We start from the raw sequence: 17,561 nt of genomic DNA, 5'->3' as shown, positions 1-17,561 counted from the left end.
GCCGTTTTGCATAACCCTCTTTAAGCGATTGAGAGAAAAAATAATCTTTGTCTCAAGTTTAAAATATGTTATTTTTAGTGATGTTTTGTATTTTTCGCTGTGAGTAAAAATTGGTGCCAATTTTTTCCAATTTTATATTGTTGTCCCTTTTTCCGATTGAAATAAAGGTGATGAATGAAGGATATGTATTTCTCCTTTGATTGTGATGAAATCCCTGACAGCTATTTTGGCTGTACTTGTTTATCATCCAGATTTGTCAGTTTTCTTACATCAAGAGACTACAAACAACTGTCAATCGTAATAACTCAAAAATATAATCAGATGATCTTTTAAAATTTCCCCTCCTTTTGAAATAATGAAAGTAGAAAGGGTCAGGTGATAGAGACGCAAAGTCTGATTTTCTTCGATGAATTTGGGAATAGTTGGTTCGCAGTTTAGTTACCGAGTAATACAATGCTGTTCGTGAGTCACAGAGAAATTTCAGTTATTCTTAGAAAATTTTTATCTTCCACAAGAAGACAAGAGCCATGCAAACCAGCAGTCCGAGCAGACTCTCCATCCTTGATAAGGCTTAGAAAAAATTGAAACTTGAAAAAATAGATTTGAGACAAACTAATCTGATTATCATTCTAATTACAAAAGACACTATGATGGTGTAAGTCGGCAATCACATAACTCGTTTGCGCAAACTGAGTTATGTGATTGCCAACTTACACTGTCAACTAGCTTCTGTTCTTTTCAGAAAAGTTTGAACTTAATTTTTGCAAAAAAAAAAAAGGGGGGGGGGAGGGAAAAGAAGGCTTGACGCTTTTTGTCCTGACCCCTTCAATTGAAATAAATGAAGACACATTTCAGATCAGATGTTGTAATAAAACAAATAAAATGTTAAACAAGTACAAAATACGTGCAAAAAATATGATACAGATGATAAAAAAATTACATTAGCTATACAGTAAAACATCACAGTCAGTTTGGTTTAGAAATTTTTTTTGCAGCTGGGTAGGTTCTCTCATCAAAGCTTCATGGCATTTGAGTTCCATGGATGTAGTGTCATTTTTTCTTCTTGTTAACTTTCATAAAAATCACCATGACTGAAAATAAAAACAAAACCATTACTCTTGATAGTTTGCTGAAATTGGACGAATAAATCCTGAAGTCATAGTTTCATCATAAATTGTGCTAATGTACAACGTAAACGTAAACTTTTCTTTCATATTTTCTTATTAGTAGAATTCCTTACTTTTCTATTCTCTTACTTGGAATGGGAGCAGGATAAAATAAACTAAATTTTACGATGAAGAACTGCTATTCCTGGTCCATTTTAGAGACAACATAAGTGTCATTAGTTTCTAAAAGGGTTTGAGCACTTTTGTGGATATAATATGTAAAATTCAGTCTGGACAATAGGTTGTTTCCATCAGATTACAGTTCATATGAACATACTTTTTGGGAGGAATGGCATGAAACGTGGCACTGAGATTACATCAAAAGTTTTCAAACCGAGAGAGATACTCCTCATAGTTGACGGAACAAAAATTATTCTCTTTTTAACCCTTCACCAAAAATGAGAGCACTTCTCATTAAGTACTCATTTATCTAGGGTATGTAGACTGCGCTGATATAGGAGGATGATTATTTGATAAGTTCTCTCACAAGGGGTAAAAAAAACAGTTTTGTTCCTTTTTTTTAGACTTCAAGAGTGCTAATCACTATTGAAATTTTCATTTATTTACAAAAGTATATAAAAAATAATACGAACGAAAAAATCAGAAAAACTTACAAACAAATATGAAGAGTACGAGCACTATGATCAGCCACATCCAACACTTCCATGCCCCTTTGTTCAGTAGTTCTAGTTTTTCTGCTTCGACTTTCAATTTAGAAAAATTACTGTCTGCGAGTACAGATGAATTTTCAAAAGTCTAAGTAAAGAGAAAAGAATACATTAATTCCTTTATGCCTTCTATAAATCTCACAAGATCTTTCAGATACATTTTGATTTCATGAAATTTAGTACTTTTTTGTGTTCAGTATTTAGGCGTTATTACAAAAATATTAGTCAACAAATATCACTGGAAAGTGACAAAGTGGAATGCAAAGGAACTTTTCGAGATGTAAAAAAGTGTAAAAACTTGAGAAAAGACTCATAGCATGATTATTCACATTCGTAGAAGACATGCAAATCCTGGTCATGATGCAACATTGAAAAATTGTTCTATCTTTTAATTTTTTTTTTCCAAGATATTTAACAGAACAAGATATTGTCAACTTGAACAAATTGTGGTAAAATGTTGAGACAACTTCACCAAGAGAAATATGCTTCAGCACTGTTACCGAGAAATTTCCACCCGTTCAGGGTGTCCCAGACCACCGGCACCAGGTTTTTTTCTCTATTATTTTGAGTCTGACAAAGTTGGAATCATGAGATTTCATTTTTTACTCATCCCTGCAGTCCCTGATGTATTGTGACCCAAAATAACCGAGAAAAAAGCTTGGAACGAGTGGTTTGGAACATCCTGTATACTTTCCAAATCTTAAACTTACCCTTAACTGAAGCACACATAATTAAATTCAATTTCACCATTCAACAATTGTTAAAATTGAGGATTCGGTGCAAAAAGAGCGCTTCTCGAGATTTTCCTTTTCTGTTTTTATTTTCAACAGGGGAAAAATGCTTTTAGAGAGAAAGAAAAACTGAATATTCTTCAATTGAACAATAATTTCAGCATAAATCTCAAATTTAAAGATCTCGTAGTTTCCTCAAAAAAACCAAAACAAATGTTGGTGGATATCCTGAAACTTTGTAATGGGGAATTGTTCTTTTTGCACTCATTTTCTTAATTCATAACCTAGCCTCATAAGGAGCATTCATCATCTTCGTAATAATGTAGTTTACTTATAACTTGAGATTTAGACAGATGGTGGATCTTGAATATTAGAGAGATGGAAAAGTACAACTTGACAAAATTAAACTCACTCTGACGTCTTTTCTAATGGTATCGCCGGCTAATCTGCTGAGTTCTTTCATGTTCCTTGTCATGATGAGCATTTCTTCAGCGATATGAGCCTGCTTAGATTGTTGGCTTTTTATACTATCGTCCAAGCTCTCATAAATATTTGCCTGTTGCACATCGCGAAATCTTAGACTGCTGCCTGAAACATATAAATTCATTATGCAAAATACTTGTCATCGAGAAAAGCTCATTGTGAGAGGCTGCTTGATGTATCGTTACTTTTCGATGGTGAAGGTGCATAGTTGATAACTTCTGCACCATATTTTTCAATGCAGAGGGTCGTGGTAAGTTAGATCTCTGACTTGATGGTGGAAAACTGCCCTAGGAGTTAGCTAAGCATCAGCATTTTGCCCCACGCTTATGTATTGCCTTGACTTTCACAGGGTGGAATTGATTTTAAGAGTTTGCCTGGTAGACAAGACTAGATTAAGGTGGAAGGTAGCTTTGTGATTGGTAAGTTACTCGTAAGTCATTCAGATGACTGAGTTACCTATCACATACTTGCATTACATTTTAGTTTTGTTTTGTCCAAGAGACAAACACATAATTACATTCATCAGTATATGGATGGCGGAATGTACTACAATGAAAACTATTGTAAAAGACAAAAAAATTGTCTTTTAAGCAGAACAATTTTAAGATCATGGGACTGAGCGCAACAGAGTGACGAAGAATCTCTCAAGCACTGCTTCTGCACCATCTTTCAAATTTGTAGAGAGGCAACAATCGTTTATTCAGAATTAGTTGCCAGACTCAAGTCCTGCGACGTCCGCGCAATGTTATAACGTCAATCAATTATTTTTGCCCCCCTAAAAATGAGGATTTGAAAGTTAAGGGTGCTTCTTTACAAGCATGACATAAGTAAATCTTCAGAATTTTTTCAACATTTGAAATTCCAAGGAAACAAAAATCTGCAAGCTTACAATCTTCTGATACTGATTTTGAACATTTTTTACCTTGAAGATCGAAAAGCTCATCTCGTATCTCACCGGAGAATTTGGCAGTTGTCTTTTGATGTATCTCTTTGGTGAGGCTGTTGGGTAAATTTGAAGACAGAAGCTGGGCAGCCATCACTTTTTCGAATGGATTTTCCTGAAATAAAAGGAATCATATTAGTGAAAAAAGAAGAGAAAAAAATGGTTGATCTTTATTGTAACTTTTAAATAAACTATGTACCTGATGTTGAACTAAAGTCTGTGCATGAATGACTTTAAAAGCATTGTTGCTCTATTTTTTGGTCAGAAATCATGAGTCTAATGTATAGCATAAATGCATTTCCCATTCAACTTTTCATCTTGGGGGTGCTATGGATACTTGAATACGATTTTACATTTTAAGTTACAGCCCATTATCTCATTTGATTTTTTTCTGCTTTCAAAAACTGCACTGAATAATTCAGCTCATTTGTGCCAGTAGGTAAACGAGTTGAGTTGCTCCCAACTTGGTTCTAAGAATAATAGTGCGGAATTTTCTCTATGACAACTTGACAAACATTGCTTTTCTGAAAAAAAATTGTGGTCTCTTTCCCTGCGGACAGAGACGTTCTTAATTTCATCCTTTCCACTTTCGATAACTTACAATTTTTTGGGTCTTCAGCAGTCCTCTTAAAAATTCGATCCTTCTCTTGTATAAGAAAATATTGTTATTGCTTGCATCTCTGAAATAAGAAAAATTTCACAGGAAAATTAAAGAATGTTGATAAAGTTTTAAAACCAAAGAATTCATCCACTTGTGATAATCGTAACTGTAACATTTCTCCCACCACTTCAATATTCAAAACACCCACGGTACACTCAGACATCTTCCAACAATTAGCTCAACCACAGTATCATTAATGGGGTCAAAGCTCATTATTTCGACTTCTGTTGCAACATAAAAAGACAGGGACAGATTGAAAGACTCGTCAAGGATGTTCTATTACCTGAAGGTTTCAAGCCAGCCCTAGCATCCTGAAAGGTAAAATAAAATCTGGCTCCATGTTAAGACCAGGTCCTAACATGTTGTCCTGTTCCAGGTTAGGGACAAGGACACTGTGATTAAAAAAGTATGAAGTTACAATCCTTGACTCATGACTTCTCTTGTTTTGTTCCCAAAATTATTAGCGCAGTTTTGGTGCACTTGATAAGACAGTCAAAATTGACTCTTGAGCTGTTATAAAATCAATCTCCCCTTCACAACAGAATAAAGCTTTGTTTTTCAGGTAAAAATGGATTGAAATTGACGGAATTAACCCAGTCACATCACAATTCGCTGTGTCCTGCACAATGGAACATATCTTATCTGCGTTGTTTCAGTATTTCTGCGAACATTATATTTTTTCATAGGAGTACTGTCGCATGAATTTATTCGATAATTTCAGAGTCTTTTTTCACGGAGTAAAGAAAAATCACTAGAAATTTAACGGGAATTCATGGGATGGTTTTCCTTACGACCAAATGTAGTGTGGATAAGAAATACTAAAACAGCACAATCGAGGTGCGTTCCTCCATGCAGAAGGCGACAAATTGAACCAGGAAGAAACAACTCGATTTTCGGAGACGAAGTTCCATGCCTATAGCCACTTTGGAATTATTTTTCCTTTGACTTCAAAAATTGACAGGAGAAAATGTGCAGTAAGTTAAGCTTAAACCTACTTCTACGTCATTGTGTCCCAAAGTAAAACTCAGTTCCTTTATGTTTGATTAAATTAGACTTCTAAAGGGTTACATTAAAAGGTTCTAAAAATGTTAGAAGAAACTTACTGATTTAACTTTTCTAATTCTTCAACCATTTCCTCCAATGTTCCAATAAACTGCAAAAAGAAACAGGATGCATCAGGTGTCAGTTGAAATGTTGCAAAGAAACATTCTTTTAATTTTGAAACTACCTCTCCTTCTCTATTGCTAATGATTAATGTATATATTATTCTACCTCTCCTTCTCTATTGCTAATGATTAAAAAATATCTTCTCTTCATCTATTGATTTAATATATTTAAGCGCTGTTTTATGTCAGCACTTAAATATTACTAACTATGTTACTTTATGTATATATTATTCTACCTCTCCTTCTCTATTGCTAATGATTAATAAATATCTTCTCTTCATCTATTGATTTAATATATTTAAGTGCTGTTATATGTCAGCATTTTAAGGCTTAGCTCCAAACATTAATGAGAGCACCTATAGGAAAAAGTTGCGTTTAACTGTAGCATAAGCGATCAAATATGATCAAAATATTGACTTTGAGAGGATAGATTAGAAGAGTCCAAGCGTTTCAGGAAACTAGTAAGGTGGATTGAGTCTGCATCAAATAAGTCGACACACTATAGGAGTGTGCTAGAGGATCTACTGTCTTCATTTTATCATTGAAAGTCGATATAAAATCAAGATGGTAGTGCTGTTGCATTAAAAAAAAAGCGTAAACTTGTTTGAAGTGGACTCCGGGTGGGTGTTAATCAAAAGTAAGGATACCTTTTCTAGTCTCCAAGTCTCTTCAGAGTTCTGTTCCCGGGCCATTTCTTCACATCGAGCCAGTAACCTGCGTACATCAATGTCAAGGCGAGAAAATGATGCAGTCATGTTAAGATTTAGTCTGGAAGGACAAAAATAAATTATTTATTGATTAGGTACTAAGAGAGATTAGATAACCGCCTGTCAAGTTTGATGGTAGGAGCTCCCTAGAGCAGGGGTTTAGAGCTGATACACTATAACGGCAGCACTATAAACGGAGCGGCATCGCGGTACAAGGCAGGTATTCGGCGCGGACTTTGATGCCGCATCGAACAGTGCGCCAGGGGATCGCATTTGTCTGCGAAGCGGCTTAACCTGGCAAAGCCGACACCTGGCATGGCTTCATGATGCCGCATCAATTTAGATACTGGGTACCCAACATCAAAAGTGAAGCAGCCTCATTTAGACACGTCGGACACCAGCGCCCCAGGCCAGGCTGCTGGACGGCTAATTGCACCGGGTTGTGTTTTCAACCCTCTCTCGGCGTCCACTTTTTAGAGCGTCCCGGCAAGACGGGGGCCGCCGCGTCAATGGGAAACGTAGACAAAGGGGTGTTCCGCGAAATTCATCGCCAAGTCCAAGGGTCGCATACCCCAGTCTCCTGAGACAGCCCTGTTGGTAATAGAGCTGGGTTGTTGGACCAAAAATTGATGCCGCATCAGGCCGAGCGCCAAGGCTCCAGCATCAAAAGGTGAAGCGCATTTTGGTCCCTTGCGTAGTAGCAAACCTAAGCATCAGCACTTAATGCTGGCCTGGCCGGCACGTCAGCATGGGCATCAATGCTCATAGCCGGTGGGTTTCGCGTATAAGGCGCAGCGCCACATGCCCGCCACCTGGGCATACAGTAATATAATGCTTATGCTGCGAGCCGATGATGTGTAGCATAACCTCGTGAGGCGATTGAAATCCTAGCCCTAGAGTTAATTAGTTTTGGCAGAAAATAGAGGAGGTGATAGAGATGGGGGGTGCAACTGTCATGTCTTGACAAAAAATTTCATAGCCCTGAGGGTGCTGGCTGTGCGTCCAGTTGACACAAATAGGTAACAATGCATGTTGTTAAGAGCAATTACCAGGGAGAATTACATGGTCCAACATAGTCTCATTAAGGTCTTATTTTTTACATCTTAGTATTTTCCTTTCACTATCTGTGCCAGGAGGAAAACTTGCTCAATATTGATTACTTACGTACAGATACCTCTGACAAGATGGAAAAACGCTGTCAGGTGCAAGATGATAAGCGATGAATCAGAATTAAAGGAGAAGAAGAGTAGTGTAGGTTGCACTAATCGACAAGCATAAAATAAATAAACTAAGGAAAAAGGAAATGCAAATCCTGCTCTTTAGCGAGTGAGGGCACTTGTTATCAGATAACACGACGCGATGTTATCAAAAATTGGGTTAGTAAACAAAGATTTCCCTTCTCTGATTGGTGCAAAAAGTTTTCGATGCAATTGATGAGCTGATGATACAACGAATCAGCTGATTGGGAAAGCTGGAATTTCGACGGGAGGGGGCTGGAGAATGAAGCTTCCCGAATTTCCTGTTGTGGTTGTGTTTTGACTGACTGGTTGTGATTATTTAAGTGATTGTTCAGAACCTTATGTTAGTATTTTCCCGTTAGTTTTTATGGTAAGAGATTAAAATGTCAAATATCGTCCCAATTAGTACCAATTCGTCTACGGAAGACTCATTTGACTTTCTCTTCAAAATCGTTTTAATTGGAGACTGTTGTACTGGTAAAACTTGTGTAGTTCAAAGATTTAAGTCAGGAAACTTTGTCGAAAGACATGGCAATACAATCGGTGTGGATTTCTCTATGAAGACAGTCACTGTTGATGGAAAGAAAGTTAAAGTAAGTATACTTTTCACTTTTGTTTATGGAATGAGAATGGCAGTCTGTGAGTCCGGAAGTTGATAAAGTAGAGCACTCTAGAAGAGAATTACATCTTTTTGAACCATTCCAAGTCATTGTGGCACTAAGTTAAATTTTTGGTTGCATGTATGACTCACCTCAAATATGAGTTCATTGATTGACAAATACCCTGTGTCCGACACAGCGTGAACACAACTTGAAAGGGAGCGAAGATTGTTGAAATTTCGTCACTTACCTTGATGATTTGATGAGAATCATTTGAATGTATGATCTCTCATTATTTCACTAAAATTTTTTTGAACGGCTTTAAAGTCACCTAATAACATTTAAGTAGATGAATTTATTACTGAGTGGATGACGAACAGAACTTTCCACAAACAGATGCTTACATTGTAGTTTTTCTACCCTAGGTATTCCGTGGGTAAAGAGAAATTGAGACCTGATTTTAGATGAAAGATACCATCTTGGTAAACCCTTTATCACACTTCATTAGCCTTTCTCCTATGTTAATTGCATGTTTTCCTGCAATTATAAGTCTCATCATTTACCTTGCATGACATGAAAATCTTTTTCTCAGAGGCCATATCTAGAGAGTCGCTGTCTTATTTCACATCCAAAAGCTTTCTTAAGGATTATGGTTGAGACTTATTATTTACTAATTAGTAATGTAATGTCATCAATTTTGAAACTTTTTCAAAGACATTCCTAGTTTTTGAGCATTGGTTTCTTATTTGCCCATCACAATACTCCAATGATATTTAGCTAGAAGTGTGGTCTTCTCTGTCATCAATCCACTTAATCTGCCATTTTTTCCTCTTTTTTGTTTCAGCTTCAAATTTGGGACACTGCCGGTCAGGAGCGATTCCGAACAATCACTCAAAGTTATTACAGATCTGCCAATGGAATAATTATCGGTAAATAATGAACTTTAAGCAACAGATTGATGGCTGAATGCGAGAAATGTTGATCTCAAATGCAATGTTTAAAAATTTTCAATTATGCTTTATTTTCTTGAAGGATAATTATTAAAAATGGCAGGATTACAGAAAGTTCCGAGCCTTCTTCTGAATTCAACAAGTTTTCTTTCAAATTCAATCAACTTTCCCCCCATTCTAACCAAAATTCATAAACACTCTTCTCTGAGGACAAAAAAAGAATTATAAAAATTGAATGACCCTTTTCCAAAAAAATCGGATTTTTCAACAGCTGAAATGCTGTATCTCACTCGAGGCTCCCCCATTTTGTCTTGTTTTCTTAGGGGCTCCCCCTTTTTTTCCCTTCAGGAGGTTCCCCCTTTTCACTTGACTGGCATTCAACCAAGTAGGTTGCACAGTCAGAAAATGTCTGTATTCCTACGAAATGTTTCCCTACAATTTTGTGTAATTTTTAGGAAAAGTTAAGGATATATCTACGGTGTAAGTCCGCAATCACATATCTCGTTTGCGGTGTCTGAAAATCTCCACCTCTATGTTATTTTTTTAAAGGAGAACAATTTGACATCATTCCTTGAAGTTTTTGCAGAATTTTCTTCGCACAGAGAAGAAAAATTACAGCAGTTTTAAAGAATTGCCGATGAGCAGTTTTTTGTTTCAAAAATAAAGTATGACAGGAAGTCTGGGACGTCACAAACCGATTTATGTGACCGCCGACTTACACTGTCGATATGCTTCAGTGTAGCCCTAGTACCCCCTATTGTTACCATGTGTAATCATTATGTAGAAATTTTTCCTTATCAGTATAGATGTCCTAGTGTAAGGAAAGTGAAATAATTCACCCAAAAATGCCCACTTGTCCACATTTTTTTCTAGTACTTACTTGCCTTTGAGTGACATTACAATTTGAACAAAGAAAGGGAATAGCCATCCTTCCTTTGCAGATCCCAGCGGATCAAAAATTCAAATATTATGTGAGCTTAAGAATAGCTCCTACTTAATCTGTCAACTCCTGACTTTATCAAGAGATGGGGCAAAATCATATCACACACTCTGACTGATCGTTGAATTTCTAATGAAGAATAAGTCATTTAATGTAACATGAAGAGGAAAAGCTAAACACCTGAAGGATGCAATAGTGTGAGCAATATCTGTAATTTCTGTTTTAGTGTACGATATTACAAAAAGAGCAACGTTTTTGAATCTTCAACGATGGATTGAAGAAGTACGGCGGTACACAGCATCAAATGTCATCTTAATTCTTGTTGGTAAGAAGATCTTATCTGTCTTGCTTCAGTTTTTTTTAATAGCTCTGAGGATAAGTTTTCTCTGGTCTACAGAATATTCTGTTGGAGAGAAAATTGATATATATAGCTCCGGTGAAAATTTTATTTTCGGCTCTTGCTTTGGAGAACATTAAATGTATCACCTGAACAGTGAAAGGAGGGCTGACACAAAATTAGAATGTTCGATCATTTTCTGAAAAAAATCCGTTTTCTTTTTCTCTAAAATCTGTAATGCACAGGTCTAAGTAATGTGTTGCCTTTCAAAATTCAGAAACTAGTATCGGAAATTTCTCAGGGATATCAATATTGTGGATAACATGGGAATTAGAGAAAGGGAACCTTATTTGAATGTCTGAGAGTTAGGATGAGTTATCTTCTTGAAAGAGCTCCTTTTTTTAAAAATTCCATTTTGGTGCTCAGCATTTATTAACAGCTCTTCGAATATTTATCCTGTTTTGTAACTAATTTTCTCTTTTCTCAATCAGGGAACAAATGTGATCTAGACTCCTTGAGAGAAGTAGAATTTGCAGAAGCGGAGGCCATGAGCGAGTACATACCAGAAATCCTGTATGTGTTGGAAGCATCAGCGAAAGAAAATACAAACATTGAAGATGCCTTTATGTGCCTTGCTACGGAACTAAAAGTAAGTGCAGAAAAAGTTTTGCTATTTCATGGATTGGTGCAGGAAACATTTGTCTGACTTGCTAAGCAATGTAAAAAAACCAGCAAAATGATAAAATAATACTCATTCAGTGAGTTTTTCCTTTAAATGATAGTACAGAACTCTCTGTCTCAATTAAGAAGGGGCAATGGGCCGAACAATTTTTTGTCTTCGAGAAATTTATTGAGAAATTCGTATTATAATGGGTTTTGTCATAGGGGAAGAGAGAAAGAGCACTGTGGTTGCTGAATCATTGTATCCCTGTTTCCTCATTTTATTCTGTTATTTTTGTTCCAACTGAAAATAGGAATAGGTATATTTTTCTTTAAACTTTCTGGTGTAATTGATCATAGATAAAAGTCTTAATATTGGTTGAATCTGTTTTATACCATAGACATTCATAATCCCTGCTAAGTATTTAGGGAAATTTTCATACAGTGATCTCTTTGAAACCTCCTTTTTATCCATCTATTTTTATGTATTAACTTTGAAGTTGTAAATTCTTCATCTTGTGAGGGGTGAAAAATTTGTAATCTGGTGTGAGGGCCCATCTACCGACTCTTTTATTTGTAACTAGCAGCCAACCCGCGCTCCGCGCACTTGCAGCACTATCGCAGCAAATAAATTAGTATACCTCATATTAGATGCTTATAACTTTTAATTTACTAATCATATTTTATCTTTCAAGTAATTAATAGTGAGCACTGATAATTCTAAGTTAGTGAAGTATGCATTAATTTTTCCGCAAAATACACTCTGCTAATTCTTCACAAGTAGAAATATTCTGTTACTATATTAACAAATTTTAGTTTCATGCAATTTAACTACAATTTTTACAAACTTTTACAACTTAACAACTTTCTAACTAGGCAATAACTTGAGGCAATTCGCGTTTTGTCGCAAGCTATAACCAAAGTTAGGTGAACGGTTACAAGAAATTTTTTTCTTAGTTTTTTTTTTTTAATTGTTACAATTTTAAGAAAATTAAAACTCACGGAGAAAAATCACGGTTTTTCGTCGGTTACACGGTAGTAATGTCACACGGGATTTCACGGTAGTAGAACCATGCATTTTGGTAGTTTATTTAAAATTTGAACAAAAAATTTGCTCTTTGTTCCTAAAACAATTTCTATTGTTTTCAGAGGAGACATGATCACAGTTCGTATGGCGAAGAGTCTGACAGCGGCAACACCGTGCGTTTGGGTGAGGGAAAAAGTGTCAAAGAATGCAGTGCTTGCAGCCTAATATAATCATCACTCAACTGAAATGGAAACTATACCCCTCTGTCTGATCTCAGTGAAATCCTCCTTACACCTCAAACAGGCTGTTTTCAACAATGAAGATGTCTAATCAGTTAAACAGTCCTTCTCCAATATTCTCTCACCAGTACGATGATTATACACATCAAGATCGGGTTTGAAATTAAGTTCCCTTGCACTCAGAGGAATTCTGTATTTTGAAAGGAACTTTTACATCCTGTAATCAATATACAGGTTCCAGATTTCACCTGTGAGAAATTCAAATCTGCTTCACTTCGGAGCTATTAAGAATGTTGCTGCTTTGAATCTTTCATTTAATCACATTGATAAAAAAATGGACCTTGTCATAGGTGCGTTTTGTAGAAAATGATCAAGCATGGGGCATAGTTAAACGTATTATACTTTGAAATGACTTGCAAAATCAGTATTATTCATAATGGTAGAGCGGAACACTATGTGTCTCACTGAAACACATTCCAAGCTTCAAACGAGTCTCCAGTTCGAAGTACGTTAACGTTCTTACTTCAATCTGCAATTTTCTCAGTAAGTGGCAAAATTTCTAAAGCTCATAGTAATTTTACCAATACTCTCTCTACATTTTTAGCATATCAATAGTTTTCAGGCTCACATGTACAAACAAGATTGATATAATCAGGTCAGCCCATTGACAGAGCAACTTTTGAGTTCCCGATCTGGCTCAGTCTGAAATCAATGGCCAAATGCAAAAAAATGTGTATCTCAACTGCAAAGCTTTAAAATCTCCAATTCTGGTGTAATTTCCCTTATTTGATCGTTTTATTTGGAGGCATGATCTTTACAAATTTCTGTGACATGAGTAACCAACTCATTAGGGAACTCCAAAGATGGTAGCGCGCGGCTCTGCCAGTGAGCAGTCCTGAGTCTGTCAGCCTTGTTAATTAGAAATCCTGCTTTTCTTGCGAGTATTTTAAGTATCTACTCTCGGAAGAAAAAAAAAACCTCCTGTCTTGAAAAGTCAAATGCTAACTTTGACTTCTTCTGTCTTCTCTTTCAGTATCTATCTCTAATTTCAGGAGACGTCAGCGAGTGAAAGCATATTTTAACAGCAGCTTTAATTATTTCTCTATTTAGTTTAACTGTTTTTTTTTTAGATTATTGAGGATGAGAAAAAGGAGAGAAAAATTGAGGAGTAGTGGACATGTCATCTGCGAGGGTCATTATTTCGCCTTATACTAAAGATCGTAAGAAGCATCTTAGAATTATATACTAACTATTAAACTCTATACTTAGTCTGGTCCAAACCGACCGCAATCTCCCCAAAGACCTGCAGATGCTTGTTATTACATCAAAGCGACATTCTACAGTTCACTACCACCTCTTTCTCTGAATGTATGTGGAATTGGGGGGTAATTGTGTCAGTGAATTAAGATTGAAAGTTAATTAATTTTAAATTTATTTGTTGTTCCTTATCTTTTAACAAAAGTGATTTTTATTTATACCTATTTTTTATCCTCCTATACCTTAGTAAGTTTCACTTTTGTGTACTCACCCGTGTTGTAATGTTTCTCCGTTATCTGTACGAGGATATGTGTATTATTCCCTCATTATTAAAGTGCTGCGGTCATCCAGGGAAAGTTCCATTAGTTAACGATACATCTTTTCAATTATTTTCTCAAGTGTCAAAATTAAGACACTTTAATCTGAAATCTAACAACATCACAAAAGTTTCTCTATCTTTTCCACATGTATAAGATACAATTCTGAGATAGCGCTGGCCTTTCTCCTAGGCCTTTAGTTGCCAGTAGTGCCTGGTCCCAGAAAACAAAGTATATGACCGGCTGCAGGCAAAGGGACCATATTCCATGCTTGCAAAATTTTTAGGAGGGCAATATTTGTTGATGAAAGGTCGATGAAAAAATTTAATTTGCCCCTTCAATTGATGGGAAGTATTATTGCATCTATATTTGCTTTTCAAGTGGCCAATGACTCAATATTGACTTCTTTAAATGATCAATAACTGAACAGACTCAGAGCAAATGCTGAACTTTTTAAAGCTCACTATCTTAAGAATCATTTATATTCCTTGTTCAATTGTGTTTCGAAAGAAGCGCTTCAATGGGGCCTTTCAATGAACCCAAGCACTCCTAGCCAAATGTAAACAATGGTTAGTACAAGTGAATCACTGGTCCTTTTTTTGTTGTTTCTATTATTTTTTAAATTTTCTTGTCTTATAAGACAACTGAAAAATGAAAGACATGTAGTTTGTAGGTGCAGAGGTGAGCAAGATTATTTGTTTTCACCCAGCAGTTATTTTTAATACCCTCTTAAAAAGAGCCAATTCTCCGCAAGTACTTAACACTAGGAAGGAATTATCTAACCTGGCCCACTTTAGCAGATCTTACCAAGGATGAGTTGAATAGCTTTTATCATATGGGACTTTTTTTTAGCTTATTTCAGAAACGACACATCTTTGATTCTCTGTCTGTCTAACGCCCAGCCACTAGGTCCTTTTTTGATAAACGCTGTTTTATTAGTATGAATAACTGGGGAGAGTTTTTTCTACCTTCCGTGTTTTTACAACCGTCACCAAGATTTTGGGAAAGAATCTCTTACGGCAGTCGTGTCTAGAAGTTTGAAGCTGACAGATTAGTCAGTTACTTAATTTTGTCCAATGAGCCACAAGAGGAGGTCTAGAGCAGAAAAAAAGTCCCATGTGTTAACTTGAGAGTCTTTTGTAGAAGACAGTTCACAAAACTTGAAGTTCAGGACATGATTTTAACAAGTATTTTTAGAGCAGATCAAATGGATCGCATTTAGCAAAAAAGAACCAGCGTGACTACAGTGATTTCAAAATCTTGCAACTTCTTTTTTTCTTTTAAAAATACTAAATATATGTACATACAGTATTAAAATTCACACAATTATCCCCTTTAAAATTAACAATATTTTGGTGGGATGCAAAAACTATTTGCTATTTTGGGAGATTTTTTAGATAATTATGGAGAAGCAACATTTTAACAACACTGTAATTGCGCTGGTTCCTTTTTGCTAAATGCGATCCAAACGGACGTCAGGCAATACAAATGACGTCATTCTTATTTTCGACTTTTAACCATGATGTTTATTGTAACTTATATCTTATTTAGGGGTTGATTTCTAGACTTATCATTGTGCGATTCATTTTTCTTGTGTAACTTTGAAAACGAAACATGTCACAAAATGTTTTAATCCATACCTCGTCCAAAAGCCCATTCTAACACCATAAGCTATTGGTCCTTTTTCTTCCCTCAAATTCCATGGACATCCTGCTGTTGCTTTAGTTTGAAAATCTCGATGAATATACTCTAAAGTGGAGCCTATATTTTTGTTTAACCTTCTTACCTTTGTTAACCCCTCAATTAAATAGAGAGCCCCAGGTCTTTTAGGACTCATCTCTGACTGTGCTTTTCTTTAACCCCTCATTAAATCGTGCAATAATCTACTCATCGAAGATCTTGACTTGGCTGCCTCTTATTTTTACTCAATCGAATTAAGAAAAATTATTCGAGACGAAGATCTAAGTAGCGTCAAGCTCTTCTCTTGTTGGTGTTAATATCATGACGAGCTGTTTCAATTATCTAATTGTTATTGTCTTGTAGATAATCATTAATAATTAGCTAGGTATTTGTGTAAAGTGAGTCCTGTTGAAATTTGATTACTCCTATTATGTAGTTCCTGTACCTGTACAAAATCATAAAAATTGTTTAGGTAATAATAGTAGTTACGAGTACCTACCCTCGATTGAGAAGTAACCTGCTTTTTTTAGACCATGAATACTAATTCAAGGGAAAAACTTATACCTTGCTCATTCCATCCTTAAAGTGATTCGTCCTGGGGTTTGACAATGGTTAAACTGGTGTTCTAAATTTTGGATTTTATTGGGTCATAAGTCTGGACGAATCAAGGGTGCAATATCTTCTAAGCTTCTATATTTTCATACGCTCGCCTGCCGCCGTCCACAAAATTTCCCACCGATTCCATAAGTGATAACCTTTTTCATCTTCTTAATTTTGACTCGTGACTTTTGACCCCCGGAAATTTTCAGTTCCTTCTCGCAAAATGCTGTCCGTCTGTTTCATCAGGTACATATGCTAACTTGACGACAATCAAACCTCCGAACGAATCACTTCAAAGAATTTAATAATTTGAAAGTAGCTCAAGAGTGTGGGCTCTTTTTCGTTATTTCTTGTATTCAGCTGGAAGCATCAAGCCCCTCAAAAACAAGGAAGGTATATGTGGATGGTGAAACTGCAATAACGCGTAACTTGGTTCATGACACTGCAAACTTCCTATCATAATTGATTTTTTAAATAGAAAAATACTCTATGTTATTTTTTAGAAAATTACCTGATTCTTCCTCTGTATGTGAAGAATGTTCTGTAGACATTTCAAGAAATTAAGTTTGTTTGTCCTGTTGTAATAAAACAAAATGCAAGCTGAGATTTTGGAACATGGCAAATTTAATATGTGTTTTTACAGTTTCACCGTCAATATATCATTGTTGTAGAAGTACATTTTTTTCTCTGAACTTTCTTAAGTACTTAATTATTTAGTTTAAAGCAGGGCTCAAAAGTTAACGCAGAACCAGAATTTGTTTTGATACATGAAGTAGGAGGACCTTTGACCTTCAATTTTCGTGTCATTATTTTTCGTCTGAAAAACTAATTTTTTGCCTCTCATCTATTTCATGCTTTTAAGAAGAATAAATACACATCTCACATCCATGATGTTAACATTTTTATACTCAGAGTGTTGAAGATGAGATTTGTTCAGACATGTATTTGCATTTGTAATGTACTCTGTAAAACGATCTGAGACTCCCGCGAACTTTTCAGGAGAAAAAAATAAATGATAATGATCAAAACCAAAATTGTTCTTATTTTTGAAGTTCATGAATGTCTCTTTTATAAAATTTTGTATTTAAAGCTCATTTTTGTCTTTTGATATCTTAAGAGCTATATGTTCTCTGTATTATGCTAAAAAAGCGACAGAACATTTTTTAAAAGCAAAAGAGAGGAAGGAAGAGAG

General features: G+C 35.7%; 2 protein-coding genes across 4 annotated transcripts; one reads left to right on the top strand and one right to left on the bottom strand.

Annotated features, from left to right (window-relative positions):
• Positions 1–849: 849 nt before the first annotated feature.
• Use1 (Vesicle transport protein Use1) lies at positions 850–7,863 on the bottom strand. Of its 3 annotated transcripts, none has more exons than XM_019053940.2 (8): positions 7,690–7,863; positions 6,466–6,586; positions 5,756–5,805; positions 4,593–4,671; positions 3,971–4,106; positions 2,978–3,153; positions 1,781–1,922; positions 850–1,091 (listed from the first exon to the last, which is right to left on the bottom strand). In XM_019053940.2, the coding sequence occupies exons 2-8, from the start codon at positions 6,571–6,573 to the stop codon at positions 1,051–1,053; spliced, it is 732 nt and encodes a 243-aa protein (XP_018909485.2). In that variant the 5' UTR covers positions 6,574–6,586; positions 7,690–7,863; the 3' UTR covers positions 850–1,050. The 3 variants fall into 3 exon arrangements, with proteins under 3 accessions (XP_018909485.2, XP_018909486.2, XP_018909487.2); XM_019053941.2 differs by having other exon boundaries at positions 7,694–7,863; XM_019053942.2 differs by having other exon boundaries at positions 7,700–7,863.
• A 144-nt stretch (positions 7,864–8,007) lies between these two features.
• On the top strand, positions 8,008–14,590 carry Rab19 (RAS oncogene family member Rab19). The gene is made up of 5 exons (XM_019053943.2): positions 8,008–8,356; positions 9,207–9,291; positions 10,479–10,577; positions 11,081–11,238; positions 12,399–14,590. The coding sequence occupies exons 1-5, from the start codon at positions 8,147–8,149 to the stop codon at positions 12,504–12,506; spliced, it is 660 nt and encodes a 219-aa protein (XP_018909488.1). The 5' UTR covers positions 8,008–8,146; the 3' UTR covers positions 12,507–14,590.
• The last annotated feature ends 2,971 nt before the right edge of the window (positions 14,591–17,561 follow it).

The sequence above is a fragment of the Bemisia tabaci genome, chromosome 8, assembly GCF_918797505.1.
Source record: "Bemisia tabaci chromosome 8, PGI_BMITA_v3".
Taxonomy (NCBI): Eukaryota; Metazoa; Arthropoda; class Insecta; order Hemiptera; family Aleyrodidae; genus Bemisia; species Bemisia tabaci.
The sequence above is the reverse complement of the archived record's forward strand: the minus strand, read 5'-3'. Positions and strand labels throughout refer to the sequence as shown.

Coding starts and splice junctions, on each gene's coding strand:
- Use1 (XM_019053940.2), bottom strand. CDS start 6,573: ATGACTGCATCATTTTCTCGCCTTGACATTGATGTACGCAGGTTACTG. Junction 5,806..6,465: donor AGACTTGGAGACTAGAAAAG/GTATCCTTACTT, acceptor TTCTTTTTGCAG/TTTATTGGAACATTGGAGGA. Junction 1,923..2,977: donor CCATTAGAAAAGACGTCAGA/GTGAGTTTAATT, acceptor CTCTTTACTTAG/ACTTTTGAAAATTCATCTGT.
- Rab19 (XM_019053943.2), top strand. CDS start 8,147: ATGTCAAATATCGTCCCAATTAGTACCAATTCGTCTACGGAAGACTCA. Junction 9,292..10,478: donor TGCCAATGGAATAATTATCG/GTAAATAATGAA, acceptor TTTCTGTTTTAG/TGTACGATATTACAAAAAGA. Junction 11,239..12,398: donor GCCTTGCTACGGAACTAAAA/GTAAGTGCAGAA, acceptor TATTGTTTTCAG/AGGAGACATGATCACAGTTC.